Below are 13,950 nucleotides of genomic sequence, written 5' to 3'. Positions count from 1 at the left end.
TGGAAAGGCTGGAGGCCCAGACACAGCGCCCAGCTCTTGAGCCCGTCAGGCCAGGGTGTCCACAGACTTAGTGCCAGAGGACTGCTGGGGCATTTCCAGTTCCATCGGAACAGTGGGGAATCAAAAGATCCAAAAATGGTAACATAGTTAGCAGTCCTCTGGATGTCAGGTAGCATCATAAATCTAAAATAAATACAATTAAATAAGGATACTCAATTTGAAGTCCACAACTTATCCTCTTGCTCTGCACCACACCCTAACCCGTCAGATCGCCACGCATCCAGCCACTAAACTGGTTCAAAGTGGTTCAAAGCCATTTTGTTTGTGAAGTTATCGAACAAAGGATACATTCTTTTCTTTGCCAGAAAATATTATCCAAACAGGTCTAAGAAGCAGCTGGAGAATGCAAATATTGTAATTGAAAAAAAAGAAAGCAAGCAAGCCTGGATACAGGAAGGAAATGTGGTAACAGTAGTCAGGGCAAAAAAATGAGGAATTTGCACACCTTTGTTGTAATACAGTTTGGCCACTGAGACACCTGCTAGACAAAAAATTACAGTTCTGTGTGCATGCTATGGACCGGTCTACGCACATTCTTTGTGGATTTGTACAGATATACGCACACACGCAATCTTCCGAATTTGCAGAGAAGATATAGCATGGCTGTTTTAAGTTGGGTTTTTCCTGTTCTTTTAGAGAAAGGAAACAGGGCTAGACTATCTGAACAGCTATCAAAGAAGGAACTGCAGTGCTCAGAGTGCTTAGAAACAATATGATACAGGGCTTTCTGAAGTGTATTCTGTAGAACATTGGCTCCAAGGAATATCCAGAGAAAAGGGGGTTTTGTCGTCAAACATTTCAAAGGCACTGAGAAGTCTTGAGAAAAGAAATTTGATTCATTTTGTTTATCTTGGTACTTCCTAAACGGATTAGGACGTGGATGAGTTTTTTCTCTAGAAATATCTAAGTATACTCCAAGAACTAGCGTCTTTTGGTCACACTGAGAGATACGGAGCTGGTTTTAAAAGTGGGGCGGTGTGGCACATAATTAATAAACAGATATTTCAAGGCAGGCAGACAACCTGCAAGTCTCAAGAAGAATTCCACTGAAGTTAAACTCATTCTGAAATACAGTTTGCCCTCCTGTGCTTTGGTATTGCTGACAACCTCGAAATGGCTGAACGACGAGGCTATTCAGCAAAATTAAATCATATTCTCGTCACTTAAATTCCACAGTTGTGTCAGGTGGAGTACTGGCCCCCACGTAAGACTCTGAACCACATATGCAGACTTAAGGTTTTCATTGCACAATCCATGGATGCCGTTGGAAAATCCAGCAAGAGCTGGGGACCCACTATTCTGGTCCTCTCTTCAGAGGCTATCTGAGGGTATTACCAAAACCAACCAGATTCTGAGTTCAGGGGTCCATTCTGCATCATTCCTAGAATCTAAGAGTCGTGCTGGAACCAGCCTTCAGAGTCTTAAAAATCTGGTCAGAATTTTCAGGAAGATCTAATTACTCCCCGACTCCCCACCTGCCACGGCATCTCAGACGGGAAGACTGCCCTGTGGAGGACGGCACGAGCTGCCCCCCAGGTATGATTTTCTCAGGCTTTCCACGTGCAGAGTGATTCCAAAAGTGAGGGCCCTGAGCTCGGTGTCTCTCTCAAAACCCCGAGTAGCACTTCTCAGCTTTCACAGAACATACTTTTCCCGGGGTTGTGGGGCTCCCTCTGTCAGCATGTGAAGGCACACCACTCGGCTTGGCAGAGGTCAGCATAAAACGAAGCAAAAGACAGGAGCAGGCGATGCTACTCTGCCAGCCAGGCGGTTACATGCTGGAAGTTCCCAGCAGTTCTGAAGAGTTTCCCAATATAATTCCAAGGGCTTCACCTGACAACCTGGCTTCAGATAGGCAGTTTGTGAAAGACCAGGCTCATGTTAAATGTGGTGGATTTAACTTCTAACCTTTATACACCTGGTCTCCCTAGACTAGAAATTCAAAACAAAAGGAAAAGCCAGATCTCAAGTTCCAAGGCTACATTTTGAATGACTTACCTCAACTTCCACCCTTGTGAAGGGCTGGCAGAAAGTAAGCATACAAAGCTGAATGCTGAAGAGAAAAAAAGAGAAGGCCATCTTTATACGGTAACGCAGTACCATCTAATGTTACTCAACAATCCTTTCTTTACGCACAAGCACCCCGGCGTCACACGTCATTTGCATTTTGCATTTATAGGTGCTACACTGCAGCTATGACACTTCTTGGGCTCAGACAACCATTCCTGATAGTTGAAAGTTAAACCACCCAACGCAATACCAAGTATGTATTTGTGAGTCAGAGCTGCAGACTAAACCCCACATTTGAATCTCCTTGACAATTCACACTCACAGGCCTAAGTCCCCAGAGAAACTACCCAAGGCCCCATTTTAAGGTACGTAAATGTGTTTACAGGAAACTCCTGAGTAGATTACATGACTCAACTCTTTTCTGATATCAAAAAAAAAAAAAAAAATCAGTGGGTCTTCCCTTAAAAGCAGAAACTTTATCATAATTGTCCCACTTACTAATAAATGTTTTAGTTACGGGGAAATTTCCTGAAGAGTTTTAAACTTCATTGTAAAGCCAGACAAAGGCTTTCTTTCAAGTGGTTGTAACCAATCCCCTCAAAGATAATTTTGGGAACAGCTGTTCCTACTTGCAGATTTTTGGTATATATTTAGACTCCCTGATAAGATTTCTGTAGGATTTTTATTTAGCCTCATTTAGACAGATGACCCAGAAATCTCAAACGGGAATAGATGACATATTTAAGAAAACAATCAACCAACCTTTTTTTGCTATTAAGAAATTAAAATATGATTTATCTGTAAAAATTACTTGAAGAGATTTACCTAAGACAAGCAATTTAGGAATTGAAACAAGAGATTTAAGGAAAGAATTTAGGAAATAGATTTACCAATTCCATAATTAATTATGAATTGCTCATATAAGTACTGGTTCTCAAACTTTCCATCTGAAAGGGAAAAAATCTTTCACTACCAACCCCAAGCAAACAAGTCAATCCATATTATTTACCATAAAGCAAATCAATCTTTATTTATTTAAACTGAGCTTTGGAATTCAGGCATTTGAATAGATAATTCTGTTCTGTAAATTCTGAATGCTGTAAAAAAAAAAAAAAATGAAACCACACATAAGATCTCATTCAACCTGCATTGTCCACATGACACACAAAACAAACACTTTTTCGACTGACACAAAACAGCTTTTCCACAGCCGCCCCTCTCGAAGTTTACTTCCTAAGTTTATCCTCCTCTCCGAGGAAACCTCCTTTGGTGTAGAGTCTCTTCCTTAGAATCGGAGTGGAGAGCAGCAGTGAGAGCAAGGGCAAGCGAGAAAACTGAGTTAGAAGGAACAGACACAGTGCTGAACACGTCACGAAGCAGATCAGACGGTGAAGGTGGAAATGAGGGTTACCACAGGAAACGCAATGTGGCATCTGGACAGAACAAAGTTGGGCCCTTTGAAGATTTTGTGTTTCTTTATACATCCTAAGAAACCTTTAACTATGAAATTTTTTTTCCTCTTTTCTGAATTCTCTCTCCTATTTTCTTTTTCCCTTTATCACACACTTCCCAGGTTAGAAGGCCAGATTAACCAAACCACGCTATTTTCTTTCCCTGATCCCCCTTCCAGAAAAGACTTCTCCTATTTGACGTTCACACCTACCTAGACTACTGCAAAGCCAAAAAGAAAGTCATACTGACTGCACAGTGAACCCAAAGCCACCATCTCCATAAGGAACTTAACTTGTAAAGACGCCATGAACGACACACCTCAGGAAATAGAAATACACTATCCACCCAATTTTTAGGCACTTCTTTTTCTAAAATGCTCTCATACTACTTTTTTTCTCCTAATTTTCCCTTGTATAAAAGCTGAAAACCAGGAATTCAAAATCAGCAGTGACATACAACATGTATTCTTGCCAAATGAATAAACTGATTTCCTGAAGAGCTAAAGATAACATAGCATCCACATCATCTTTGTACGTTCTTTACTTTTGGTGTCATTTACTTAATTTGAATTACCAAGGACTAAAGCATAACAGGAATATAAATGTCTCATATGTTAATAAACATTAACACATGCAATGGGCCCATCAATCACCTGTCCTGATTTAAATTGTTATTTCAAAGCAATTCACACACACACAAAATGGAGAAAATAAATACGCAGTATAAAAAAATCCGACTTTCAGAAGCTGTTTGGATTGTCTAACAAGGATAGAGGGAAGCCCATAATGTACTTGAAGGCAAATAATGATTTCCTTTTAAATATTTCCAAGTGGTTGTCACCTACCCACTGACAATGTTACCCGAACTCTGGATATCACAGCATCAAAAGGCACCAGTGAGTGAGCCCCAGGGCAGCCTCAAACCCCGGTGCTTCACAGGGCTCTCACCAAAAGGCAAACAGGCTCAGACTTTTCCCGTGGAAACTAAACAAAAGACCTTCTTGAGAGAAAGCAAGATTCTACCTGTTCTGTTTTTTCAAAGCCCTATTTCACCTCAGCTGGCTTAATGGTGAAACCGTATTCCTCTCCTCTCTTAAATGTTTGTAGAAACTGCTGATTTTTCGGCCTTTAAAATCCAAGAACGGAACTGAAAGCTCAGTGAGCTATTTTCTCACCTCAAGTCAGACAAATCACAACTATTTCAGCCCATATGACTCAACTGCCCTGGCCTGCTTAAAGCAGGAGTAAAACAACGGTGGAGACACTGCGTGATGCCGAATCTGCGATGCAAGTGAAACTGCAAAATTAAAGCTGAGCAGGATGCAAACTGGGTCACTGGAACGCTTCTTAAGAATTGGGAGATAAACATTTGAGACCCATTAGAACATGACAGACAGCCCGAATTCTGTACATCAGAGACTCTGGTGGTTAACAGGCAGGACAGTTACCCTCTCTCTAGAGACTTCTCAGTCGCAAGATTTAAGGATCTGATTAGAAATCTCTAGTTTTACAAACACAAGGTTTAAAAGTAAATAAATAAATTATCTTTACTTTTCTCCACTAGAATAAAATCTATATATAATGATAACAGATATAAGCAACTTACAATGTATATCCTTGCCACGTCCAAGTCACAGTATCCTACAATAACAAAAGTATTTAAACTGTTAGTCCAGAGAAAAATTACCCCATAATACAAAAACCTTATTTTAATATTGGGATTCATGCACTTTTTCTGAATTAAAAGCAATATGTTGAAAAGTAAAACAAGCATATTACTATTGTTAGACAACAGTGAACTGACCTATGAATGCTCAGATTACGTATCTGCATAGCAAAGATCCACCTTCCTTAGGTAGCCACCCATCTTTTTACAGAACTAAGTTGCTCTGAATTTGTTTTTTTAAATTATTGTGCATGCTTAGCTCTTTTTCTCCTAATATGAACATATCTGGATAACTAATTTGCCTACAAAAACCAGAAGACATCAGTTCTCCAAAAAAAGAGTTATTTACAAAAAAAGATTTAGGAAAAAAGATTAAAGTAGCGCACAGTGGAAGAATGTGAAAAAATGACAAATGCAAACCCATAAGCAGAAACACAACAAATAAAAGTTTGATAGATTTTTTTTAGCCATAGTTGTCTAAGGTTAAGAAACTAGCCATTGAACAGAAAGTTGAATTGATCAAGAAGTCTTAATCTTCAATACACAGATAATTAATATTTACATCTTGCCTTTTTATGCAAATTCTCTAGTAAAGAAGTTTCCTTTTGGAACCAAAACATCCTCCAAAAAAGCTTTCTTTGGGAAAATGGTGGCACAATTAATATCCAGAAGACAACAATATGCCAGCTGGAGCAGAAGAGGCTCTGAGCCAACTGTGGTTCTTCTATAGGATGTTAGGTTCTTTTCAGAAAGTCTCTTATTTAAGCTGCTTGCCAAGAGTCACACAGCTAGCAAGCACTGAGCTAGTAATTAAACACCAAGCCTATCCCAAATTTATGCTACTAATTCAATCCTTCTCCACCAGTAATGACCATGGATTGAATCTGGAAACGTTTCCTTCTAGGCTTAACGAAAATCACAAATTTATGCAACTTTCCTAATATCCAGTCTAATGAGATCCTGAGTCTGAGACTGTATCATCCCATCATAGTGACAATAGAGCAGCAGCTGAGGAAATGTCCTCCTGTAGCTTAGTAAGAGCAAAAACAATAGGTAACATTGATATCAACAAATATGTGCCTATCTTGAAAACTTTCGAAAACTAAATGTGGCAAAGAAAATGAGTCTATCCATCTGCTTCCACCATTTATCTATTCATACCTTTATTCAAATACAAAAAGATGTCCTAGAGAATTTGCGCTGTTTGGGATGGTGCAATTCTTCCCATAGTAAAGTGCTATGCTTACCAGCTTGTTTGGGTATCTGAGGAGGATTGGCTGAACGGGAACTCCTGGAATGAAGGCCCCTGTAGCCACACAGAAATTTTATGACATGTTCTTTATATGAATACAAGTTTTACAATAAAGAAAACATTAATAACAAATGGCACACATATACTGAATGTTTTAAGAGTACACATAAACAATCTGCTATATGTTGGTAAATCCCTAGTGTCTACCAAAATGAGATTTTTAAAATTCAGAATTATGTAAGCAAAATAGTAAATGTATCTAAGTCACTTAAAATATTTATTAGTTTACATCTCCACTTGTTTTCATTTTCCAAATTCCTATTATTCAACAGGATTTTTTTTAAAAAAGTAATGATAAAATCAAGACAAAGGGAAAATAAGGAGAAGAAAATCTAGGTGAAACCAAGTGCTTAAAGCAAGAGCTAGCACACTTGCTGGAAGTCAGTTCTAACTTTGGCTGAGCATTCCAGCAGCCAACACAAAAATGTCTTAAAGTGTCACCAATTACCATGAAATTACACATTACTATGAAATTCATGACTTCATAATATTAAAAAAAGGAGTGAACTCTAGAAGGCATTTGAAGGCATTATAATGAAAACTGAAATCGGTTTCCTACTTGATGACACAGGACCCCAGCTGTCTGTGAGGGGATCCTTGGAAGAAAAGAAAAATCTGCCAGTGGTTCCTGCTCAAACAACAGACACAGACAGACAGACAGACAGACAGGCACACACACACACAGAAACACACACACACCCCCCAGGACACTCCAAGGAAGAAGGGGTTATGATACCAAAAGAGAAAGTAAAAGAGTAGATTCACAACATTTAAAACTTTTAATCAGAAAAGAAGAAAAGCTCAGAGCAAACTAACAAGTCATTGTGTGTATTGCTGTCAAATCATTTGAGAAACCTTCCACACTACTTTGTCATGATACATAATTTAATTTCTCTCACCTGGTTTAAAAGTAATCAAACAGGAACGATTAGTACAAGTACCTTCTGGGAAAACTAGCATCTTGGGAGAAAAGGAAAAGATTTAACATTTCAGTCTAATTAATAGATTACCTCTTTACTTGCTTTCTTATGATTTCACAAATAGCTGCCAGTCTTTACAAAACAAAAATGACATAAAAGGCTAACACTTGACTAATGAAAGCTAGAATTAGACTATTCGGTTTTCCTCTAAAAGAAGTGGAGTCTGGTCATTAAGATAATTAGAAAATGGATTAAAACTTTGAATAGGGAATACACTTAGTAAATGTTTCTTAATGATGATGCTATGATCTGAATAACTTTAAAAGAGGACACAGACCCTAAGTGATGGTCAAAGCGTACATTAAATCCTGTCTTCTACTCCTGGACATCCTTAACCAAATCGTTCCCTACTTCTGTGTTTTAGTTTTCCTACTAACTGCTATTCACTCCTACAACATATAGTTTAGGGAAGTATGGAGGACAAAGGGGGAAATGCTTACAATAGGCCTTATGCTTATTTGAATTAGTTGACATATGGAATACAATTTAATTTTTTTTGAGGAAGCGTTTTTAGCTTTTAACATACTCCTTCATGTTTTTCCTATGAAGGACTGCAGGAGAGTTAGCTTCCCCAGTAAGTGAATAAAACAGCAGCTTGATTTTCTGCAGCTTTTAGGCTTTAGCAATGAGGAAATTGCTAAGTATATAAAATAAAGTAAGAAAACTCCTACACTCACTGTAGTTAGTGTGTGTATTTACTTAGTGTATTTCATAACAGAGAGGGAAAGCATTATTAGGCTAAATTGCCATAAAAAGAAGTTATCTGTAAAATAAAAGTTATGAATAGGTGCAATTCCATTCCCGAATTTAAAAAAATGGGTTGATTTCACAATCAGATACAGTATCAAATACAAATCATTCAGTGGAAATTCCATAGTTACATTATTCACAAGGAATGGATAGGGAGTAAATCCTAAAATCTCAGAGCTAGAAGGGGCATTAAAAGTCATCGAGTATTTCTAATGCTTGAATTCTTTCTACAATATCCCCCCCAAGTGGCTGCTTAGCCAATGCCTGAAAATTCCAGAAAAGGATTCCACATCAGACCATTCTACCTCTGGACAGAAAGTTCCTCAGGATGAGTAAAATGAGGTGAAATCTATCTATTTGTGAACTTTCCCCTCCCAGTCCTAGATATATTACTTGGATCCAAAGAGAGAAATCAAACCCTTATTCCAAATGTCCTTTCTTCCCAGTTACTTTTTAAATCATTCCTCATATGCTTTGGTTTCCAAAACCCCTTGGTCATACTGCTCTTGGTGCTTTGACATCACACATCATCATGGGTGACCAAGTCACTGCAAAACCATTAGTTCTGCTAGACATCACCTGGGCACAGGTAGAGGGACACATCAGAATCACCCATGAGGCTTTCTCCATCCAATGAAAGTTGCCCCTTCCTCATCTTCAAAAGGCATTTCAGGGGAAAGGGTGGTGAGATGGTAAAGCTGGATGAGTTCTACACATGATTCTGATACACCTCCCGAACTAAAAAGCATATCTGAACATACTTCAGATAAGATATAACGTTTTAATCACTTTTTCAATAAACCCACCCTACTGTCGAGTATATTGCACTTCAGTACCTCATCTTTAAAATGGCAAATGAAGGCACAGGTAGAGAATTACTTTTCATGATACAAAATAAAAGTTGGTTCCAAGGGTTTGAAGAATACAAAAGAATGATACATTTAAGTCCATGGAGTATCTCATGGGAAGGGGACTTCTTGACACTCACTCATTTTTTCTGCTTCTATTATGCAAAAGGCATCTAGCATAAGTGTTCCCACATATTGCTATCTGTGGATCCAAATGAGTACATTTACAAATGTAAAATAAATAAACTCTCAATATATTTAAATGAACATCTACTGCTTTTTACCTGGGGCCATTCCCCTCCTGAAGTGGCACGCCTTATTATTTCATTTATTGTGTTCTTTCGAGAATCTGGATCAACACGGGACACCAGCACTGGTTGAAGAGCTCGTAACAGTCCTTTAAAACAAATGAAAAGTCACACCCAAGTCATTTTTCTTTTTGGCTAAAGCTACCACAGTAATGATACTGGATAAATCATGAAACAAATTTTATGGCAAATTAAAATTTAGCAAATCAAAGAGGACAACTTAAAAAAAAAAAATTCCAATTCAAATTTTACTACAACATAGCTTTCGGTTTCAAAAGGAGAGGTGGATATTTACACCTAGAAAGATTTCATTGATTTAACAGAGGTTAGCAGCAAGAATACGAAAAGAAGCAAAGGCAATTTTCTCTCTCGGGGTCTTCTTCCTCAATTGACATTAAACCTGTGGAATATACTACCAGAATATCTTGTTTTATTTTAGCAATATCCTGAAAACTGATTATGTGAATTCACAGTACACATAAGCAGCGGGAATTAATATTGATTTCACTAAAATTTTTAGCACAACAGTCTAGTGAGTAGGTTACTTCCTAGGATGTGCAAAATCAACCTCAATTCACCAAAAATCTAGTGCTTAACTACTTTTCAGGAAAATGCCATATTACACAAAGCAAAGTGGTTACGCAGAAAAAAAAAGAGAGAGAGAGAGAGAGAGTGTGTCTTTCTCAGCTGAATGACAAAGCTGCAAGAACTCCTATTATTTCTGCAGAGCACCAAGGCAGCATGAGGCCTTTCACACCCACTCTCTCATCGCTGGATGTTTGCAGTAACCCCGGGACAACACAGAGCAGTTACCTGGAAACTAACACCTTAGGGACAGACCAAAGAATCTGGTGGGAAAAACATTTCCCCTGCTTCATTATTTTTTATGGCAGGAAGCACTTATTCTTCCACATCATAATTTTCAAAGAGTTACACACTGGTCCCTCATGGAGATTTGGGGGCAATAACGAAGAAAACAGAGTTAGGAGAAAAGACTTAGCTTGTTTATCAGCCTAATACCCTGAAGAGAAATTCATGAAATAGCATGTAACCTGCGTTTTCGAAAATTCTTTGGTTCAGTTCTCTCTCTAAAGAAAAACCAAGTATGTTTGGTGTTTGAAAACTGATCTGACTAGAAAGAGGTGACGGTTCACTGATGAAGGGAAGACTTAAGAAAAAAGATTATAAGGGTACAGATAGGGAAGTCTCTAATCTTTTTTGATTAAATTCATTCTTTCAATATGGTGCCTCATTAAAACAAAGGAAATATGTTTGAAATGTTTTATTTTAAAGTTTTTTAAAAGTCTACCAATGAAATACATGATTTTTTAAATTGAAAGCCTGAGCAGGAAAATGTTTTATCTATGTTATCTTACAAGTACTTACTGCCAACCAGAGGGGCCTGTGCATTCTCATTTCGAGACACCATAGACGGTAAGCCAGCTATGACACAGGCAATCCCATCAAAGAACGTTGAGTGAGGGGCAACCACAAAAATTGGGGCTTCCACAGCATTTGCGACCTTTCCTTTCACAGTAACTATAAATCCCATTGAAAAGAACAAGGCACGACCCAGGAACTTCAAAACCGGCTGGGTAATTTTCCTTTGGAAAGAAATATAAAAAAGACCTAATTAGCTTGGCTAACTGTAGCTAACAGCAGGGCATCACTCTAAAACACAATATCAAAACAAACATGTCAGAACACTTTATTTTAAAATGTAGCTAAAAACAGCTAACATTTACATGCAGCTCTTGCTGCCAGACACTATTCTGAATACCTTAGAGTGCTTCATGTCTTTAATCATCAGCCCAATTTTATGAAATAGGTATTATTTACGATTACCCCCATTTTATGGCTGAGAAAACTGAGGCACAGAGAAGTAAAGTAATTTTCCCAGGGACATCTGGCTAATACATATCTCCATTATTCTGTGACTATAAAGTGACAAGAATGAATGTCCCCCACTGAGAAACCCAAATGAGTAATGCCCTTCAGAGAAGTCACCTTGGGAATCTCCACTTACTTAACAAAGATGCACTATCTCCCAAAACACTTTCAGAACTCTCATGCTAAAACTCTCTCCGACTTACTTGAGGAAAAAGTTTTTTTAAAGTAAGGTTTGTTATCTATACCATTACAGCTCTTAGATATCATCAAGAATCTTAAGAAGTGAATTTGCTAACTCGCCTTCTTAGAACAGAGATGCACTGAATTCCAGAAACCTAACCGTTTACTCTTTAAAAAGAAATCTATCATTAAGGATTAACTCATTCATCAAACTGTGCCAGGAACTGCGCTGGACACACAGGACAAGTAAAAGCCAGTCTCTGTCCTTGATAAACTCAATCAAGGGAAACAAAAACATACTCGTAGAAATGCAAACACGGGATGCACATCTCAGTACATGAATAAGCATATAGCTTTTCATGAAAAATAAAATACGTACATCTCCCATAAGACACCTAATGAGAAGTTTACAAATAGGCTTCCTATCTAATTCTCTCGACATTCTTATCACAATATAGGGAGGAGCTATTAAGCAACTAACTACCGAGGAAGTTCCCCTGACATTTACTTCACAGTAAGGAGAAGTGAGACACAGAAAGCCAAAGCGCTTTTCCGGAGGGCACAGGGAAATAACCGCACCCGCCTTCTTGTCCTGTAGTTTAGAGTTGAGATCTCTATGTAAGAATAAAAAGCTCACCCCTTCACAGAATTTCCATACCGCCTACTTTTGATTTATAGTGATGTAGCTTCTAACAACTACATTCCAAAGTATCCCAAATTCAGGGCCATAAACACCTTTATTTAAATGTCTAAAAAGTGACCAAAAGTCTGGTGCTGCATAATAACTTCAACGTTACCTATTTGAGACGAGGTAGAGATCCTGGCTTAATTAACAAAAGCAGAACTTTCTTTTCTAACAGTTGTTACATCTGTTTTCTGGATTCTTAGACTGTTTCTTCCATCATCATAGGTTTTCATAGCCCATTAACAATAGACACCAAAGAAATAATTGAAAGGAATTGGTGGGTCATGAAAACAGCCCTTGAAGTTTTTTTTTTTTTTTTTTTTAATAACATGCAACCGTGAATGTTATTTTTTAAAAAAACAAAGGAACATGATTTTCAGGGATTGAGGTGGCATTAGTTCTCTGGGGGTCATCACCAGCATCAGATTCAGCTTCACTTCAAACCAGCCTTGTGTTTAATATTGACATTTGCTTACTAGAACATGAATCGAACAGCAAACTGCATATTTCTTGAAAAGTTTCTAGAACATTGTTTTTCAAAATTTTTGGAGTACATATTCTCATTTCAGGTTTGGATGAAAGGAATAAATGCTTATGTAGAAAAAAAAACATGTGCAAGTTCAGAGTTCAACAGTACCCTAAAACCCATCTATGGATTTCACAGATGGATTCCTATGAAATCCACGGAGTCCACAGTAGGAGCTCACACTTTCAGGACACACAGATGGTGGTAATTTGGTTCTGCCAAAGAGGAATGAACTTTTACCAGTAATTTTGTTAATTCACCATCAGTCTCTTTTCTAATACCATGCTAATTAGATAGAGCTTGAGAAGCAGTTCCATTTTGCCTCAATGCTAACATTTTAAAAAGCTGGGCTAGGGGCCAGCCCACTGGTGTAGCGGTTAATGTTCGTGAACTCTGTTTTGGCAGCCCAGGGTTCGTGGGTTCAGATCCTGGGTGTAGACCCACACACTGCTCATCGAGCCATGCTGTGGCGGTGTCCCACATACAAAATAGAGGAAGATTAGCACAGATCTTAGCTCAGGGACAATCTTCCTTACCAAAAAAGAAAAAAAAAGCTAGGCTATAATAATAATTAAACTTTTATTAATAATCACTATATAATTGATCCAATTAATTACACCACTGCAGAAAATATGTAGCTATTATAGGGGGACAAAATCAAATGTGAAAACTGAGGAAGGACAAAAGAAAGCCAGGTATGTTTCAGCTGTACTGGTTTCAGGTACACTAATTGAGTCTTTCAGAACCAGGGATCTACCACTTTTTGGCAATAACTCAGAAAACAAAATATTTTGATATTAGGAAATTATAATTTCAATCATACTGTGCTTGGGCAGTAATTTCTACATAAGATAAATTAAGAAGAGTTTCACCTGAGAAAAATAAATGATTCAAATTGAATGGGTAGCAGTTAGATAAAACTACTGATCACTGACTAAACTATGATAGACTCTTCTTTAACTCGATTTACCTAATATTTAGACATAACTATTTCTTACCTCCTCCAACCAATTACTGGGTGGGTCAGCTTTTCAGGACAGCATGCTGTTGAAATCGCAGCAAATGGCCATGCCAGTAATAAAATTAATGCAACCAATAAGGCACGAATTGGAAGCAGGATAATTCCAAGAAAGAAAATCTGAAAGTCAAAGTTGATAAAAATAGATGAAGCGACATTATTTTAATGCTGTGGCTATCAAACAGAAACATGCAAGAGGAAAGTTTTATGGTACTCATGCGCTCACTCCAGGATAACTGAGGATTACCCTGTACCAGACAAGGATC

At 37.9% G+C, this 13,950-nt stretch overlaps 1 protein-coding gene across 1 annotated transcript in view; it reads right to left on the bottom strand.

The window, feature by feature from the left end:
• LPCAT2 (lysophosphatidylcholine acyltransferase 2) overlaps positions 1-13,950 on the bottom strand; it is a 64,270-nt gene that overhangs the window by 39,527 nt on the left and 10,793 nt on the right. The window contains exons 2-8 of the mRNA XM_070611902.1: positions 13,665-13,804; positions 10,772-10,989; positions 9,362-9,474; positions 7,399-7,459; positions 6,435-6,493; positions 5,128-5,162; positions 2,059-2,113 (exon numbers count right to left, since the gene is read on the bottom strand). Coding sequence (XP_070468003.1) covers positions 2,059-2,113; positions 5,128-5,162; positions 6,435-6,493; positions 7,399-7,459; positions 9,362-9,474; positions 10,772-10,989; positions 13,665-13,804 — 681 coding nt within the window. The remainder of the gene's footprint in view (positions 1-2,058; positions 2,114-5,127; positions 5,163-6,434; positions 6,494-7,398; positions 7,460-9,361; positions 9,475-10,771; positions 10,990-13,664; positions 13,805-13,950) is intronic.

This window comes from Equus przewalskii, chromosome 3, assembly GCF_037783145.1.
Source record: "Equus przewalskii isolate Varuska chromosome 3, EquPr2, whole genome shotgun sequence".
Lineage (NCBI taxonomy): Eukaryota > Metazoa > Chordata > Mammalia > Perissodactyla > Equidae > Equus > Equus przewalskii.
The sequence above is the reverse complement of the archived record's forward strand: the minus strand, read 5'-3'. Positions and strand labels throughout refer to the sequence as shown.